Source organism: Toxorhynchites rutilus, chromosome 2 (genome assembly GCF_029784135.1).
Source record: "Toxorhynchites rutilus septentrionalis strain SRP chromosome 2, ASM2978413v1, whole genome shotgun sequence".
Classification (NCBI taxonomy): Eukaryota; Metazoa; Arthropoda; class Insecta; order Diptera; family Culicidae; genus Toxorhynchites; species Toxorhynchites rutilus.
The window spans coordinates 337,714,360-337,734,882 of record NC_073745.1 but is presented as its reverse complement, the minus strand read 5'-3'; the positions used below and the strand labels follow the sequence as shown (position 1 = coordinate 337,734,882).

The 20,523-nt window shown below is 37.5% G+C and overlaps 1 protein-coding gene across 2 annotated transcripts in view; it reads right to left on the bottom strand.

Moving 5' to 3' along the window:
- Positions 1-15,748, bottom strand: part of LOC129765336 (autophagy-related protein 13 homolog) — a 119,107-nt gene extending 103,359 nt beyond the window's left edge. Inside the window, exons 1-2 of one of the 2 annotated variants that reach the window (XM_055765518.1) lie at positions 15,542-15,748; positions 15,405-15,476 (exon numbers count right to left, since the gene is read on the bottom strand). In XM_055765518.1, coding sequence (XP_055621493.1) covers positions 15,405-15,446 — 42 coding nt within the window. In that variant the 5' untranslated portion in view covers positions 15,447-15,476; positions 15,542-15,748. Of the gene's footprint in view, positions 1-15,404 lie in introns of both variants that reach the window. The other variant, XM_055765517.1, reaches the window with a different exon arrangement.
- Positions 15,749-20,523: the final 4,775 nt, after the last annotated feature.

The following is a 20,523-nucleotide window of genomic DNA, read 5'->3' as shown; positions in this document are numbered from 1 at the left end:
ATCTGAGTCAAATATGTCAACAAAGAATAAACTTTCTCCGTACAATTACCGGCACCTGGTGGGGAGCCCATCCCGAAGATCTTATAATGTTGTATCGAACAACTATTCTCTCAGTGATGGAGTATGGCAGTTTCTGTTTTCAATCAGCTGCCAAAACACACCTCATTAAACTCGAGCGAATTCAGTATCTTTGTCTCCGTATAGCGTTGGGATGTATGCCCTCAACGCATACCATGAGTCTCGAGGTTTTGGCAGGCCTACTCCCACTAAAAGATCGCTTCAATTTATTATCTCTTCGGTTCCTCATCCGGTGTAAGGTTATGAACCCATTGGTGATCGGAAATTTTGAGCAGCTGATCGAGCTAAATTTTCATTCTGGATTCATGAGCTCATATCATGAATTTGTCTCCATGCAGTTTAATCCTTCTTCGTATATTCCCAACCGTGTTTGTTTTCCTGACTACATCAATTCCTCTGTGCATTTTGATCTGTCCATGAAGCAGGATATCCATGGAACATCAGACTATCTTCGATCGAGGATCGTTCCAACGATCTTCGATGCAAAGTATGGGGATATCAATTGTGATAATATGTACTTTACTGATGGATCCTCTATGAATGAGTCCACAGGATTTGGAGTGTTAAACGAATTTTTTAGCACCTCACACAGTCTTCAGAATCCTTGCTCAGTGTATATTGCTGAATTGGCAGCGATACACTGGGCGCTGGACAGCGTCGCCTCACGACCTGTTGAACACTATTACATTGTAGTCACCCTTCGGGCCCGAGGAAGGCAGCCCATGATGCCGGTGAGAGACGTGTTGGCTCGGTTAGACCTTGATTACATGTCCCAAATATATGTATTGCTTAAAGCTATCGATCTTCGTGTGTGATTGTCCTTATACCCTTAGTTTTTCCTTTTCCTTTGTGAGGGATCGGATCCCTTCTTAAGAATAAGATGAAATTTAAATACATATTAGATATAAGATAGGTTTAAGAATTGAGTGTGATGAGTGTGATTGAGAGTGTGAGTGTGATCATTGTCAACATATCCTCATATCCCCTCCTATTCCTGAAGAAAATATGTCACCCTTCTAAACTCGAGTTGACCGCGAGTAATCGGTTTCCTATATTATTAACATTAGAATTATGGAAAAATGTATATATACTAGTAACAATACAGTAAGGAGTTCGGCTCCTTTAAACCTATGTGACTGAGCCTGTAAAAATAAACGATTTAAATAAAAAAAAAAAAATTTCGTGATCTGAAATTTTTGAAGTTTATTTGGGTAAAATTCACACTTTTTTTCTGTACACAGTACACCAGGAAGTCTGTTTTTTTTAAACATGTTTCTACCTATGACTACAGGTAGATAATGCGATAGTAAAACGTTTTAATTGGGCAAAGTTTGATTCTTTGCGGTCTATTGAATTAGGACAAGGGTTGTACTGATCGGTTTTTAACTCAATAAAAGAACACTTATACATTTATTTAGAGAAAACTTTTGTTTATACAGGGTTCCGGATTTCTAATTGATAAGAGATTGAAGATCGTACAGGAAAAAATAAAAATTGATATATGATTGAGTAAAGTATTCCTTGCTTGGGTACCTGATAGCAGATATATGATCGGAACGAACAAACAAACTTTGGTGGCTGAGAGTGGACATCATAACCATAACGAGTTCAATTACCTGAAACCGCCTGTTTCAACCGGTGGAAATGGATGACGTATCCAGAGATTGCTTGATTACTTCATCAAGAAACGAACTCTACGTATTGAGTATATAGAGTCCGCAACAATATACGCTACCAGGGTGTCTACTCGAAAATCAAATAAAATTCCCTGATAATCATAGGCTAGAACTAGAAAGATCATAATGGTTTGTCCATATATTAAAAAATTTTTTTTTGCGGTTTTCGCTTGCATGACGCCTGAGAAATGACGTAAAAGAAAAGCAAAAAAAAAGTTATCGACACAAACAACATTTCATCCCAATGTAAGTCAAAAGTTGAACAGAGTTTATTAGGGTGGCAGCGAAAATGGTCATGTCAAATGTCAAAAACCATGTACATTTTGTTTATTGGCCTAAAAAATGACCTGTGCAGAGTTTCAGAGATTTAGGGGTGCCTCAAAGCGCTCAAAGTTTTGATTGTTTGATCCTCGAAAATCTTCCAAGGGGGAGTAAAGGAAATTAGAAGAATCGAAAATTTTTTTCGAGGCCAAATGACTTAAAAATGCATGAAACGAACAAAATTTTTTGGCCGAAAATCAACCTTTTAGGACTGAGAGACAATGAAGGTATGGAAAAAAAATTATCGAATTTAAAAAATCGACCATGTACATTTTGTTTATTGGTCCAAAAAATGATCTTTGCAAAGTTTCAGCTCAATCGCATTTAGGGGTGCCTCGAAGCATTCAAAATTTTGATTTTTTCATCCTCGAAAATCTTCGATGCCAAATGACTTAAAAATGCATGAAACGTCGAGATCTGGTGTCATCTCAAAAAAAAAATTTTGGCAGAAAATCGAATTTTCGATTTTCCAAATTTCTGTTACTTCCCTCTTGGAAGATTTTCGAGGATCAGAAAATCGAAACTTTGAGCGCTTTGATGCACCCCTAAATCATGTCCGATCGAGCTGAAACTTTGCACAGATAATTTTTTTGGGCCAATAAACAAAATGTACATGGTCGGTTCATGAAATTCGATGACGATTTTTTTTCCTAACATCCATTGCCACCCTAGAGTTTATATATCGTTCATACTACCCTTTATTTCTTTTTATGGATCAGAAAAGTAAAACACCAAAGAACATTTTAAAAATTTTAGAAAATAGTTAATTTTTATTCCAAAAATACATTAAAATAACAAAAGTTTCACCAGTTTGTAATACAAAAAAAAATTCTCTTCATATTTTCAACACAAGAATGAACGAAAACAAATCGATACAAATACAGGGAAACTTCGATATAACGTCACTCGATATAACGTACACCTTTTCAAAGTGTAAAGGAAAATTTTTTTGAACATTGTTTTTCTGAAAGGACAACGAATTATCTGTATTGTGATGTTAAAACAAGTTTTGTACCTTCAATCAATCCCGAAATACAGCTGGTTTTGTGATTCTGGATTCTAAATGAATCAAGCTTTAATCAACAGTACGAAGGGAAACATCATGAGAAAGGCTGACTTCGTCTTCTAATTAAATTTATTCATTAACTTTACTAAAACAGCAACACAATAATGTATTATAGGCTACGTTTGTAAGTACTTTATTATGCTTCGATGTAACGTACAATTCGATACAACGTACAATTTTGAAAACGAAATGTACGTTATATCGAAGTTACCCTGTATTTAGTAGTTAATGTAACCAACCGTACTCCTTTAATCTCATTTACGGATTCTTTAGCATGCTTTCGACGAAATTTCGGAGTGGCGTGGTCCAACAAGTAAAAGAGCAAATCAATGCACAAAGCACAACATAACAACTCCATCCTCTTTCACTCTTATGCAGTACATAATACTAGAATAAGGATCGATCGCTGTGCGAAGATTTTATACTTGTACAGGTCGGACTCGATTATCCGGAATTTTAGACCCTATTATCCGCAGTATTTTATATTTGATTTTCGGAAATTTTGAATAATTTGTATAATAATTCCATATTGAATAGCTAATATGGATATCAAATGAAAGGGCTTAACTAGTAGAATGCAGTTAATTATGAAAAATGCAAATCAAAAATGGCGGCCACTACAAAATGGTGGATTACATATTTTCTCAGATCAATATGGGTATCAAATGAAAGGGCTTAACTAGTAGAACACAGTTATTTATGAAAATGAAAATCCAAAGTGATCGCCATCACAAAATGATCTAAAATTTGATCTAAAATTTGGAACATAGCTATAATTCTACTGTCATTATAAAACTGCGTATTCCATGATCTTCAAAAACTCAATTTGGCCACCGCTAAAGAATGGTTGAATGGTATGACATGGAGAATACACTACGCTATGAACAACATAAATTAGAAAAGGTCGCCGCTACAAAATGGTCGGCTATATATTTTTTGGAATCCCCTCAATATTGGTATAAAATGAAATGATTTGACTAATAGAATACCCCTACAAACTTTCAAACATACATACAAACAGTTCAAGCTGAATGAAACCATTTAAAAAGTAATTAGTTGTTTGGGGACTGCGGCCATCTTGGAGTTGGATTTTTCATGATCTGCATGTTCTACTAGTCGAGAACTTTCCTTTGATACCCATATTAATGGGCTTCTGAAAAAACATGTAATCCTCCATTTTGTAGCAGTAGCCATCTTTGATTTACATTTTCCATAAATAATTGTGTTCTACTAGTCAAGCCCTTTCATTCGATACCCATATTGATGGGATTTTGAGAAAATATACATAATCCGCCATTTTGTAGCGGCCGCCATATTGGATTGAAATTTTTAATAAATAACTGTGTTCTTCTAGTCAAGCCCTTTCATTTCATACCCACATTGAAACGGTTCTGAGAAAATATGTAATCCGCCATTTTGTAGCGGCCGCCATCTTGGATTTTCAAGGTCATGGAATACGCAGTTTTACAATGACACCAGAGATAAAGATGTGTTCCAAATTTCAGATCAATCGGTCAACAAGAAGAGGGTTAAATTTCTATTAATGTGGTACAGCGCTACAAAGTTACAAAGTCACAACATACAAACGGGTCAACCTAGATAAAATCGTTTAATAAATAAATGGAAATCATAAATATATTACGTTTACCGAGAGAAAATTCGTTTTTTTATGACTCTATTATCCGGAGTGAAAAAAAAATCAATACTCCGGATAATCGAGTCCGACCTGTATATACTTTTGGCTTATGAAGACTAATGTTAAAAAGAGCTCTTGTAGTGAATATTTATCTCGAATAAGGACCTGCCAATCAGACACGATTCTACTTCAACGGATTTTGTCGTTCCTGAGACAGGCCGTGATGTCGTTTGAAATTGAGACAGTAATCATCTTCTGGAATGCTTTTCTTGAACGGTGTCTCAATGGAGTTTTTCGTTGGATACTGGTTCAGAGCGAACATTGTCTACTTTTTGCTTAGCACTTTCGTGCTAATATGTCACCCAGATATGGGTGACATTTTGTTCAAATTTGTTCAAATTGAACAGGATTTTTAAAAGGAATTGGATTGAATATGCACCTAAATGTAACTATAGGATATGTAGAAAAATAATGAAATCATAAAAATATTATAATGTTTATACTATACTTTTTATTAATTTATAGTATGGACGGTTTGTACTGCAGTTTTTCGCGAAACCCATATAATATGACTTTGGCATGTGTTATTGTTGTTAATTTGTCTTCAAATTGACGAAAAAATATTATTAGATCATGTAAAAGTTGTCTACAAACTAAGTTTGAGCTTAATTTAATTATTTATCCGTTACTCCCTAGTCAACATTCATTAACTACCTAATGTGATGTTAGAAATTATAAATTACAAGAAAACTGGGACGGATTAAGTTAGCTTCAAAAAATTCGCCGATTTCTAATTATCGAAAAAATGTAATGGGTTGTACCTAGGACACGACCGCATTTTTGGACGTAGAGCTACGGAATTATATTATTCAAACCACTTATTTATCTCTTCGGATATTATTTTATAATGCATAGAAATTTTTGTAATATCTTTTTAGCTTTAAATTAAATTTGTATTACTTCAGTAGACTCGAAAGAGTCGAGTAAAGTCGGAAGCTATCAGCAGTCTCTCCTTCCCAATCAGACATCGATCGCAAACTATGAACCCTTTTACTCCTATATTCCACTTTAGATGTGATCGAACCCCACAACATGCAACAGTAAGGTTGCCCTGCTGGAATTTGAAAGCATACTTTCATGAAATATACGTTTATCTAAATAAATGCAGTTTATGTCTATATTCCAAAATTCTGGATACTCTTCCATATCCGCACTAGCACAAAAATTCTCGTATGCTGCTCTTCTTTGTCGTAGCACACCTTGATACAGAGGGCTTCCTCTCCTTGTATCGAGCTGTGTGTGTATGTGTGTGAAAATCATGCCTAATGAATGATATCCGCTAGTAGTGTTATGCTAGCTCACTCGCATCTGTGTTTTCATTCTATTCTATTTTTGGTATCCGCCTCTAGCCTTGAGAAGGGCCCTTGCGGAAAGAAGCTCTTTTTCATACTCCTCCTTCACCCGACAAGAGAACAATCCTCTCTCACTCGATTCTCTGCGGCAACCATGTTGCTTCGATGACCACCAAAACAAAAGTGGTGTGGCTTCAAATCGCGGATGGCTTATTTAAACCAAATATGTTGAAAACGGGCAGAAACGTATCAGTTGCTCGTTATTGACAACTCTGAATGCTTCCAGTTTTCATTAATTTAAACTGTTTAGGCATTAGTGGATTGTATTGTATAGTATCTTAGAATCTTAGAGAATTTCCGATTCCATTGGTTTGCAAATTATCAGAATTTGATCGCTGTGAAAATCGTTATCAACGTTAACTTTATTTCACAAAAACGTGACCTGTTTAAGGTGTTACTCTTAATTTTATTCCAAAAATACATAATAAACTTGAATGTTTCATACAACCAAATTAAAGCTCTTCAACCGCTCTACCGCACCCAATTTTTTTCGCTTTTATGACTATCTTTTTGAATTTCGCTGCAATATAATTTTAAACAAGTCTTGGTGAATCATCAACTGGAATCTATCAAAACCACAATTTTTACTCCACTGAACTCATAATAGTAAATTAACTTTCACTTCAACGCATATATTTTTTGTTTTTTGAATATAAACGAAGAATTTAATTTCCACTTAAAGTCAGAAAACGCCTTTCTCACATGAAAAAAAAATCCAGAATCTCCCAGGAGATAATAAACTATTATATTTGATGAATAATATCCTTCTACGCACATGTTCGAATTTCAACAATAACAGAGTTACAGAGCATTTTCTTTGTTTCGGACTCTGTTGCCTCAAATTGGCAAACCTGTATATACTTTTGGCTTACTAACTAAATAAAATAAAATCGCGGGGCATATGATGAAACCATTAAATGCGAATAATGGTAATCCAACGTGCCCCACAATTTTATTTTAGTCTCATAAATGTCCTTGATTAATAAAGGAAGGGGTATGACAACTGCTAACTGCTCATTGCCCAATTATTTTCTAGCTTTTAGTACATTATCTGTATTATTATTATGGTTAATCACAAAGAAACCGTTTAACTTAAAAAGATTTTTGACGTAGGACTACGTCTTTCACTTCTATACCGGGGAGTAAAATCAAAGTTTCGAAAACGAAAGCGTTACGCCGGAGACCGAGATTTTGAGCGTTAATAGCTCCTAAACAACTGAACGAAATGGTATGATAAACACTTCATTCGAAAGATAAAATGTCTACGCGTTCTATACTTGTTACTTTTTGATCCAAAAACTTGTTTCAATAGTCTTAAAATTGCTTTCAAAACAGGCTATTGAAATCACCAATCGGTATATAAGCGAGCGCCGCTCGGAAATCCACTCAGTTCTAATTGAACAGCGATTGGAGCATGTTGTCGCTGTTTTGGTGAAGCTCTTCGTTTATCATGAAAGCGCGGATGAACGGTGTCACCAAGAGCCTGTTTGTGCACCTTAGGCCAGAAGGGAATCCATCAGGAGGAGAGTGATGCCACAAACGGTTCCCCGGGAAGACATCGCTACACACACATACACGCGCAGAATTCTTTCCGAATGGCATATTCAGCATCGAGAAAGTTCCGGAAAGATCTAATCATTTCTGGAAAATAATCTGCCAGTTCCTCTGGTAATTTAAAAATACATTCATGTGAAAGAGTTTATTTTAATGTTTTCTAACCATATAACACAGCGATCAAATACAATTGATTTTGTAATTTTTCAACCAAGTGTAATTCGCAGGAAAGCTTCTGAAGATTATTCTTCCCCATCAGTAGGATATTTCCGTATCCAATATTGTATGCGCCCGCAATCGATTATTGCTCAGTCGCCGAAAGTTCTGAGCTCAGAGAGTTCATTCCCCTCTAGTTTGCCTTCCAAATTGCCATCGTAAACCACGCCTTCTCTCGATTCAATCACGCACAAAAAGCATACTTAAGCGATATTCTGGTGGTGAGACGCATTCATTTCTTTGTTTGGGCACCGACTGGACAACATCGTTGCTGGACGAGCTGGGCGGCGAGGGATCGAGTGCCTTTCTCAAGGCAAGAGGCTGGAGGTGGTAGCACTGGAGTAGATTAGAGTTTTCAAAGGGCCTTTCTCGAGGCTAGAGACGAATGAACTGCAAAAGTTTAAAGTCTCTATAATACAATACCTTACCTTACCTGAGACGCATTCATTTTTCGTGAGGACATCGACAAGACAACATCGTTGCTGAGGATGCTGGACGGCGAAGGATCGAGATCTGCCCTGAAACGCAAGCAGTTTGTTTGAAACTGTGAGGGAGCACAGAGAAGCCGATCCTTCAGGAGAAGAGAAGGTGACCATCGAAGCAGCCGCTACACACACACACATACACGCACGGAATTCTTTCCGTTTGGATGCCATTCAGCATCGAGAAAGATCCGGAAAATAATCTGCCAGTTCCTCTGGGAATTTAAAATTACATTCATGTGAAAGAGTTTATTTGAATGTTTTCTATCCATGTAACACTGTGACCAAATATTTTCCAATCAAGTGCTATTAACAGGTGGTTATCGAATTAGCATTAACCACTGGTGGGCTTCCAGTATCGAGGAAAATGTGGAAATATCTAATCGTTACTGAAAATAATCTGCCAGTTCCTCTGGGAATTTAAAAATACATTCATGTGAAAGAGTTCATTTGAATGTTTTCTATCCATGTAACACTGTGACCAAATACATTTGGTTTTGTGATTTTTCAATCAATCGCAATTAACAGGATAGCTTCTGAAGATTATTCTTCCCCATCAGTAGGATATTTTCGTATCCAATATTGGATGCATAAAACCTTGTACCTCCAACGTAACGCTCTCGTTTTCGAAGTCCCCCAAATATTCATTTATTCATTCATTCAGAATGGATTCAGATTCAACTTCAAACAAAGGTTCACTGAATCAACGATAGTCCTACGTCATTGCGGTTATACCATAGATATAACCCACTTTCTGTTTTTTTGCTTATTTTATTTTCTTGTTTTTAGTACACTATTTCTATTATTGCATATTACTCTAATAAAATCATTTAACGTTTTATGATTTTTTTTATTCAATACCTTTTTTTCCTCAGAATATTTTTATGATGTAGTGTATTCTATTAGTCAAATCATTTCATTTAATACCGACACTGAGGGGAAAAAAACAGTTAATCAATTGTTAGAATATGGGTTGCATTTTAAACTAATAATTCACTGTTTGTTAGATTTTTTCACGGATTCTGGAAATTACCCGGTTTATTTTTACGCGGATTTTGGAATTTATGTATCCCCCGCGTAAAAAACTCCAGTTGGTTACATGGAGACTGCGGCCATCTTCGATTTGGATATTACATGATCTACTACGTTCTAATATCACTTTCATTTGATACCCATATTGATGGGGTATTGAAAAAAATCACCGTTTCACCGTTTTTTAGTGGTTGTCATTTTGGATTTGAATTTTTCACAAATAACTATGTTCTACTAGTCAAGCCCTTTCATTTGATACCCATATTGGAGGGATTTTGAAAAAAAAATATATATGGCGCCATTTTGTGATGGCGGCCATGTTGAACTTGCATTTTTCATAAATAAATGTGTTCACCAAGTGTCTACTAATCAAGCCCTTTTATTTGATACCCATATTTATGGGGTTTAGGAAAAACCCATATTGATGAAGTCTTGAGAAAATATAATACGTGATCCGCCATTTTGTAGCGGCGGCCATCTTAGATTTTCAAGATCATGAAAAATTTAACTCAGTTTTATAGTGACTGCAGAGATCATGGTGTGGTGTGTTCCAAATTTCAAATCAATCGGTCAACAGGAAGGTGGTCAAATTTCTATTAATGCGGGACAGCGCTACAGACAAACATGTTACAAACATACAAACGTGTTACAGGGCAAGCTAAATAAAACCGTTTAAAAATACTCTACGGAAGACGATTCTGTTGCTTCCATTTGAAAAATTTTAATAACATTTTGGAACTGAAAACTTAAAAGTTAGTAATTTTTAATGTGTTATTATTAATTTTATCCTAAAACTTCATATTAAATTTTCTGTCAATTGAATAAAAGTTCTCTAACAGCTCTACAATTTGTTTTTCGGCACCCAACTTCTATCTTGCTTAATTCCGCTTCAATATCGATATAAACAATTGCTGGTAAAAATTCAAACAAAATCAGAAAAAATGACGAATTTTGCCCCACTGTACTTATAATAGCCACATAAATTTCACCGTATCGTTGAAAGGTTACACTTTTCTTGAAACAAGTCATATTTGAAATATATTTTTTTTGTCAAACTGTGTATAATCGAGTCCGACTTGTATTATAGCATTTTTCAATAGAAAAAAAAATTTTTTTTAGCCCTTTTCAAAAAGAACTCTAGTTCTTTTTTGAAGACTTCAAGTATGCAACCCAGCAAACATTAAATTGTAAAACTTTTGCACTTTGCTGAAATGTTGCTGCCAATGGCAAGTCGAATTGGAATGAAATTCGTCTATAGCTTAATTTCGATGCACACCTTGGTAGTTTTTTTCTGGACACAGACTATTCATCTGTTAGAGTTTTTCAATCAGTTTGTGTAAAAACCGTTCCTTGATTGTACTTTTTATAGGAAAAGGATTCAAAGGATTCATAAAAAAACGGGAAGTGGGTTATATCTATGGTATAACCGCAATGGTGACGTAGGACTATCGTTGATTTAGTGATCATTTGTTTGAAGTTGAATCTGAATTCATTCTGAATGAATGAATAAATGGCGGATTTCGAAAACGAGAGCGTTACGTTGGAAATATCCTACTGATGGGGAATAAGCTTCAGAAGCTTTCCTGCTAATTGCACTTAATTGTAAAATCACAGAACTAAATGTATTTGATCGCAGTATTATATGGATAGAAAACATTAAAATAAACTCTTTCGCTTGCATGTAATTTTCAATTCCAAGGGGAACTGGCTGATTATTTTGCAGCAATGACATCTTTCCGGATTCTTCTCGATTCTTCTCGAAATCCACCAGTGGTTAATGCTAACTCGATAACCACGTGTTGACTGCACTTGATTGAAAAATCACAAAACCAATTGTATTTGGTCGCAGTATTAAATGGATGGAAAACATTGCAATAAACTATTTCGCTTGAATGTAATTTTCAAGTCCAAGGGGGACTGGCATATTATTTTGCAGTACCGATGACATCTTTCCGGATTCTTCTCGAAGTCCACCACCAGTGGTTAATGCTAACTCGATAACCACCTGTTAATAGCACTTGATTGAAAAATATTTGGTCGCAAAGTTACATGGATAGAAAACATTAAAATAAACTCTTTCACATGAATGTATTTTCAATTCCCGGGGAAACTGGCAGATTATTTTTCAGCAGCGATTAGATCTTTCCGGAATTTTCGCGATGCTGAATGGCATCCAAACGAAAAAAATTCCGCGCGTGTATGTGTGTGTGGCAGCTGCTTCGATGTCTTCCCGGGGAACAGTTTTTCGATGCTGATAATTTCTTGGTCACCTGCTCTTCTTCTTCTTCTTCTTCTTCTGGCTCGGCTTTTCTGCCCTCCCTCACGGTTCCAAACAAAATATCAACAAAATTTCATATTTATTGTATCCAAACGAAAAAAAATCCGCGCGTGTATGTGTGTGTGTGGCGGCTGCTTCGATGTCTTCCCGGTGAACCGTTTGTGGCATCACTCTCCTCCTGATGGATTCCCTTCTGGCCTAAGGTGCACAAACAGGCTCTTGGTGACACCGTTCATCCGCGCTTTCATGATAAACGAAGAGCTTCACCACAACAGCGACAACATGCTCCATCCATCGCTGTTCAATTAGAACTGAGTGGATTTCCGAGCAGCGCTCGCTTATATACCGATTGGTGATTTCAATAGCCTGTTTTGAAAGCAATTTTAAGACTATTGAAACAAGGTTTTGGATCAAAAAGTAACAAGTGTATAACGCGTAGACATTTTATCTTTCGAATGAAGTGTTCATCATACTATTTCGTTCAGTTGTTTAGGAGCTATTAACGTTCAAAATCTCGGTCTCCGGTGTAACGCTTTCGTTTTCGAAACTTTGATTTTACACCCCGGTATAGAAATGAAAGACGTAGTTCTACGTCAAAAAATGGGTGGGTTATATCTATGATATAACCGCAAGATTGACGTGGGACTATCTTAGCTTAGCAATCATTGATTTGTATTCATTAAATTTTTGATTGAAGCAATTTTCGAATTTAATTGAATTCAATATATTTGCTTTGTGAGTAAAGAGATTGAATAAATGCCATGTAAAGTCAATTTATACATTGTGATAGATTATGTTCTTCGTTACAAGTAAATTTAAAGACAGTCCTTTTACGTTTGGTTTAGGAATTATCGAACGATTATTTTATTTTACATTTCCCTCTGAAGTCTGCATCTCTCAATTGTACGTACTTCTCAAAACGCGAATATGCTTGATTTGATGAACTTCAGGCACTTAGTTTCGATTTTGACATGTACCTTGAACGCATATTGTTTAATCTATAGGCGTTATCGCAGCAAATGGTTATCAACATTTTGCCTAATCATCAAATGGTATGTGTAGAAATTCAATGAGCAGAAGATATGAAGGCATATCTTTCAATGCAATCTTGAATAAGCGAACCAAAGCGTTGTGTTCGTACCCGTTTTTTTGTAATCCGTGTTAGTAAAACACTTTTCGGAGTGCAAAAAAAACATGCGGTAGCAGAAGTACCCCCGGCATACATGAATCAACTACATCAACTTCTACTTTTTATACTATAGAGGTTTTGAACTTGAAAGTTTATTCGCCCATAATGTCTGCACGATTTTCCCACATTCCTAAGTTTAGAAGACCGTGTTAAGGAAACATATTTTAGTCTGCACAAAGGCAAGTGAGTACAAAAGTACTCGAAGTTTGCATTTATTTGCAAAGCCGATTTCCCCAGACACCTTAGTTTAGAAGTCTGTATTAGGTAAACACATTTCAGTCGTAACAAAAATACCCCCGACTTGCATGAAGTGGCAATGTCAATTTTCCCACGCTCCATGGATTTGAAGTCTGTGTTAGGGAAACACATTTCAGTCGGAACAAAAATAGCCCCAACTTGAAATTGCACTGCCTATTTCATCAGACACCAGACTTGGTTGTGAAATCTGTGTTGGGGAAACACATTTCAGCCGGAAAAAAATGGCCCTGACTTGTATGTATTTGCAATGTCAATGTGTTGGGGAAACACATTTCAGTCGAAACAAAAATACCCCCGACTTGCGTGAAGTTGTAATGCCAATTTCCCCACGCTCCATGGATTAAAACAAATGGAATAAAAATAACGCTGACTTTCATGTATTTTCAATGCCGATTCCTCCAAAACTGCTTGGTTTTGAAGTCTGTGTTAGGGAACACATTTCGGTGAGAACAAAAGTCCCCATACTTTCATGTATTTGCAATGCCGATTTCCCCACGGCTGCTTGGTTATGATGGCTGTGTTGGGGAAACCGTAAATCGGGCCACAAAAAACGAGGGAGTTAGGGCGTTTAGATAACGCTTCACATTTTACAGTTATTCAATTGTTTATCTAATAAAAAATAACATTTTATTAAATGCGATAGATGCGTAGAAATATTCCTTATCAATTGATGCAAACATCGTTCCGATCCAGTAAGAAATGTTCGAGTTATAAGCATTCGGAATCTTTCATTTTTCCAGCATGTTCTGTGTTTAGGTTTTCATTTTACCCCCCATATACTCCGGTTAGACGTAGTCCCACGTCAAAAATGTAAAATGCTAAATGTATTATCGTAGAACGTAATTATACGTGAAATTTAATAGAACAAGGCGTTATTGTCGACCCCAGTCGACTGTTCAACCCTTTCATCAGCAGTTTCTAGACAACCAAGAGATCACGACGCAAAAAATACGCATATAAAGGCAGCTCGAGTTGATACCCTGCGTCAGACAGCAAAAAAGGCCATTCAGCAGCTGCCCGGCATAAACACGATTGGCTCTCGGACAAAAGCTATTCCATCAGAGGGAAAAGAACGAGAATTGGTACCAACAACAAGTAAAACGTAAATAGTCAACTATGTATTGCCAAACGAAGGCTCGTCATCTCCGACTAATGAGAATATAATGAATTTCATTGCACCAATTTCACTCCTTCCGTTCGGCAACAAAATAACAAATTTCATTTTGATTGAAATGATCGTATTGGGAAGTCCAGCCGGAGGAGGGATTGGATGGGCCCAAAGGGTGAAAATTATAATAGTGCGCAATTTTCCGACGCACTGAACGATGCAACGATGGATTGACAGTGTTTGTGTTCTTTCCCAGCGATGATGTTGCGGTTATTGCACTGTGATGGCCCCGCAAACGAGACGATGCTGAATTAATCAAGTGCTCCGAGCTCTCTAGTTCCCTTCGTCTCGAGGTATGTTTGGAATATTCATTTGCTGGCAGGCTGGCTGTCTATCGGAAACCGATGACAGCTGACAGGTCTTTGTCTTTTGCTCAGATTTAGCAATGCTTCGCTACATTCGATGCGACTGAATGTGGTTTTACATAACAATTTCTCGAACGTGTAATATTTGAGTCGGATAGATCATTCTTTAATAATGGTGTCCACCATACTATATTGTAGAGCATCTTTGATCTTTTTTTTTGTCACAGGTGTCCTTCCAAGAAATAGTTACTAAAAACAAGAGCTCATCTCCATCCTTTTTCCTTAAATCCTGGATTTGTCTACAAACTGAGGGAATTTATCTGCTAACATTCTTTCAAGTTCACGAAACGATGATATATTTATAGCAGATTTTGTCTGAAATTCGCTCAGAGCAGCCGCTGCTGGATTCCATTTATTTTCCTACGGTGTTTTCTAATTCATGTTTTTGCTCCATCACCTCAAACGAGACGACCTTGGGGGAAACACATCCACGATAATGATTCAAGCAAAACACGACTGCATTTGCTGCTACTGCTGATCGACCAACCACACAGCTGTTACCGTCCGCCCAGTGGCCCCTTTCTATTTATACACATTCTTATCTGCAGACTGTACCAGCTCTCTCGCATGCATGTGGAAATAAACAAATCACGCTTTCCTTGTGTGTGCGACGGAATCGGAATCGTCAAGTTTTAATTTTTGTGAATACAAAACAAAGCCAGAACCCACTTACCCAATCATTTCCGGACGAGTGGGGATTGCCCTCGGTCTTCATCCGCTCGCCCAGCCGGGACTGTACAACGACCTGGGTGGTTTTCATAGCCAAAATTTTGACAAACTTCTCCAAACTTCCTTTGTCCGGGATCATACCTGCGGGATTGGCCATTTTCGCTTGCCTACTTGCACTTGTTTTACACCTAAATCGACACACCACACTAGATACTGCTCACTTGTAACGATTAACACATATTCCGCCGAACGATGGGATAGAATTTTACAATTTTTACCAAATTTTCACAGCCGTTTATACAAACAGTGAGACATTCAATATCCGCAGACCATTATACAATAGAACGAAACAAACACTAAATTACGTAGCATGACAGCGCAGCGCTGACAGCCAAGATGGCGAGCTTCGTCAAAAATGCAGGCGTTATGCGTTACGCGCCGCTGTGTACACTGAACACTTGTGCAGGAAAGTATGATTATATTGAGGTGTAAGCATTTTGAAAGTTTTTTTCATTTTAGTTTTTTTTTGTTCCAGTTATGTCATCCATAATAAGTGTATAACCAGGGGATAGTAACTTCAAGCAAAAAATGAAGACCGATTCGAGATTGCTTTTATGTAAACAGTGAACTTTTTTGACGTAGGACTACGTCTAACCGGAAGATATAGGGGGTGAAATGGAAATCTAGGCACTGAACAAGTAGGAAAAAATGCAAGATTTGGAACGTTTATAACTCGAGCATTTCTCAATAGATCGCAAAGGTTTTTGCATCAATTGATAGGAAATATATCTACGCATCTATCATAACGAATAACATTTCATTTTTCTTGAGATAAATAATTGAATAATTGTGAAATATCAAGCATTGTCCAAATGCACTATGTGCCCATTTTTGATTGGTCCATTTTGTGCTCCTCAAATCGTACCGACCAAAACGGGCAACCAGAGCAGCAGCGAAATAGAATGAAGCACGATTGGAAAGGAAAAAGAAAAAAAAAGAACGAAACATTGGTCGCAGTCTCACACATGCGTAATTCTCGAGCCAGCCAGTCAGCTTAAAAATCCCCGCTCCGCTGCCGTAACGATCATTCTCATTCAAACCGTACACCACATCAGTTCGCATCACAACACATCAACAAACCAAACCAAGCAGCCAAATCTGGACATGGCAAAGGAGGAAAAATTAAGGGAAAGGCAAAACCCGCTCGAATCGTGTCGGTCTGGAGTTCCCCGCAAGGGTAGCTAGGCCGAGCGCATTAGTACCAGTGCACCAGTCCACCAAGCCGGCGTTATATAGTTTCGGCCGCCGAAGTGATCGAGTTAGCTGCCAAAGCTGCTCGCGCCGAAAACAAAACCCGCATTCGGAACAGAACACATTCGGTTCGGTGGACATCAAGTCAACAGGCAGTTGCAACGAGTGGTGAATGGCAAACGCAATCGCAAAACGGCAGCTGGTAGCAGAAGAAAATAGTTTGTTCTTTATACAATCTGCTTTGGTGGCAAATCCAGAACAAGGCGGCATCGAGGGCGTTCGAAATGGTTTTTTTTCAAAACCACGAGTACAAAGTTTTCTAAATTGAAACCATTCCATAAAACAAGGCGCTTATCAGGGCCATTAAACCTTTCAAAAAAGAGTTTACGAAATATAGTTCAATGTTTTCTAAAATAATATCCAAAATAATAATAAAAAACAATTTGATTTTTTCATAATTTGTTTGCCAGGAGTATGTGAATTTGGCAGTTGTTCTGAGCTTATTGATAGTTGGGGACTTTCCTGATTATTCAATTTACACCAATTCTTAAATTGTTTCCAGATTGAAAGTACAGTAATTTACAATTAGTTCGACATTTAGCTAATTGGACGGACATGTAATGCGACATAATTAGTTGGACATTTTTGTAAACATAGAGATCCAAATTATGACCCCACATTGAAAGTCGACACTGTACCACTGTCATCGCAAATGTTCAATTACAGGTTAAAATCGCCTCCAATGCGACACTGAGTGGTGCTTCGGCACGTCGCATTGAATGTAATTTACTGTGCAACATGTCACAAAGCTGGATGGGAAGAAATTTTCCAACTGTGAAAGCTGTGGCGAGTGGCAACAAATCGCTAAACAGGAAGGTTTAGCCGAACAAGATGGGGATATCGAGTGATAACAAAACAATAAACTCTTTAGAATGAAGATAATTTTGTGATCCTGAAAAGGACCCTTTTTAGCCTGCATGTGAATCCAACGAGCGAACAAATCGTAATGAATGTATTTTTTTGCCATCGCTGTCTTTTAACGCTCATTCGTTCGTCTCGTTGGACTCGTCCCTTTGGCTGAGTCTGCCGATTTGTCTCTATCCTGTGAGCGTGTACCGCTAGAGTATAAAGCGCGCGGATCCAAAAAAAAATATCTCATTTTCTTTCAAACCGTAAACCAGTGTGGTTGTACGGCAACGTTTAGCATCGCATCGCATCACATCATAAAAAGAAAACAAGCAGCAACGTGGACGTGTTGACGTAACAAAGGAGGACAAGTTAAGGGAAAGGCAAAGTCTCACTCGAACCGTGCATGTTTCCAGTTCCCTGTTGGTCGCATTCATTGATTGCTCCGCAAGGGTAACTAGGCCGAACGGATTGGTGCCGGAGCACCAGTATACCTAACAGCGATTATAGAGTTTCGACCGTCGGAGTGCTCGAGTTGGCTTGCAAAGCTGCTCACGACAATCAGAAAACACGCATCAAGAACAGAGCAGCTTCGGTTCGGCGCTCGTCAAGGCAACAACTAGTTTCAGCGAGTGGCAATCGCAATCGCAAAACGGCAGCAGGTAGAAGAAAGAAAAAGTTTGTTTATACAGACCGCTTTGGTGGCAAAACCAGCCACCGTAAAACACAGCGCTTTACAGGGCCATTAAACCATTCAAAAAAGAGTTATTAAAAGTTTTTCACAATACCAATGCATTCTAAAGTGACATAATATGACATATAATATAAACTGTTTTGTTTTGTTTATGCTTGTTCTTGAACTGGTTGGGGTTTTTTAAATTGATCATTCAGTTTTCACAAACCCATGTATAGTTTCCGAATTAAAAGTGGCTTCAAATTACAACACATTGTATGCAGGATGGCATAAACGAATTTTCTCGGTAGCAAGAACTGCTTTCTTTGGTTGACTGACTGACGTTACATCTGCATTGTATAGGAAAATAACTAAGGAGCAACATGATGAGCTATGTATTTCCTGCTGCTCTGTTCTTATTTTAAGTTCTTATAGTTCGTTTATTTTTCAACAGATCGTCTCCAAAACCTCAGTTCTTTTTTATTTTTATTTACTTTGTTTACGGATACTACAAATCTTACAATTCATTCGTCTCCGAAACCACAGTTTAAGGTACGGTAATGTGCTCAATAATGAAATATATGATAGTGAATGAGTTGATGACTACCTATGCATTCCCTATCACAGCCATCATTTTGATTGTACGATATATGCATACGCCGAAAGATGCCCGGCGTTGAGCATTTAATAAGTACAAAGCCTTTAGAAAAAAATCAAGAATCAAGTTTGTAAAAAAAAACGCAAAAACACAACACCAAAGGTTCTTTTCAGAACCCCCAACATGTTCATAAAAAGTAAACAGTAAAGTAATTCATTTTTCAGGTAGATAGGTAGGTAGAAGAAAATAAAACAATATAATTAAAATATATATTTAGCAAAAGCTGTCCCCTTTGTATAGTCCTACGTCACTCCGGTTATGTCCCCGACATTACCCACCCGTCTTTTTACACTCTAAAAACTGCACCGACTTGCACTGACAACTGAATGATATTGTCAATTCACTGAGAGGAATAATTAGTATATATGACCAATTTTTTGGTAAATATTACTAATTCGTTAGTCATTTTCTACCCAACTAATTATTGGTACATCCTACGAATAAAAATTGGTAGGCATAAATGTCAAACAAAACTACAGTTTGTGGGTCCAATGTTGGCTCAATTTCGAACTTAGTAATGGCTGATTTGTTGGCCCTCCATTGGTTGGATAATGACGATATTTTTCAAATAATTACTTTGTATTGCGAATATTTTTATTCTTATTAATATTCTTATTCTATTCTTAATTTTATAAATTATTGAAAAAGCTTTTCCTGTAGGTTTTCCTTTTTCTTTCCTGCTTGCTCAAATCGTCACCACGTCGTACGTACTCGGATGGGACATCAAAACAGTAATCCTCGATAATGCATGTTGCACGCTCTTCGTTTTCCTTGATGTGGCTCACGCTGGTTACGGGTGTCTCATAGAGCCCCCGCAGACTGCAGACTGTTTTACGGCCGATAGTTTGATCGGTCAACTTAATCAGTATGGAGAGATATGCATATGCGCACGTTATACCGATTCAGTTGGGTCGGTTTTTGCACTAACAGGCCAACTCGATAAAATTTTGTGCCGATAAAAAGTATGCAGTCTGCGGGAGCTCTTATGCGAATACGTTGTCAAATATGACAACCACACAGAATAGCGATATTTCTACAAAATAGAACGAGTTGCGTAACAAAGTGGCAAACATTTTAAAAATAATCAAGCATTTACCTATTTTCACTGGAAATCCCAATCGAAACTGACAGCGGAACATCAAATCTGCCGTAAGAAAAACTTTGTTATTAATAATATTCCAAACATCTTTCACACATCTAACTGCACAGAAAAGTCGAAATTTACCTAAAATAGCCACGTTCGTAGCACTGTCAACCGGTTTCGAAACCAGCGCCAAATCTTTTTCATTCTTGCCACTTTCGATCGCCTTCGCCGACGGATCTTTACCTTTGTCTATTTTCCTTGGCGGATTTGTTGATTGCCGACGCCTCCGCCTCGGTCGAATTATCTGGTTGCGCATCCAATGATGTCCTCCGCGCTTCGACCAGAATGTCGAAGCATGACCGATCCAGCAATGAAGCGCCTTGGAGCAAATTTTCCACACAAACTTACTCTCCCCATTATCCTTGGACACGGTTTTTTGTTGTTGTTGAGCGACCGGACGTGAAATTGTGATTTGCGAAGGAAACTATATCGCAGATGGGACACATATATCGCTTTCCCCCCGTCTGAAGTTATGGGCTGCTGTCGGTGGT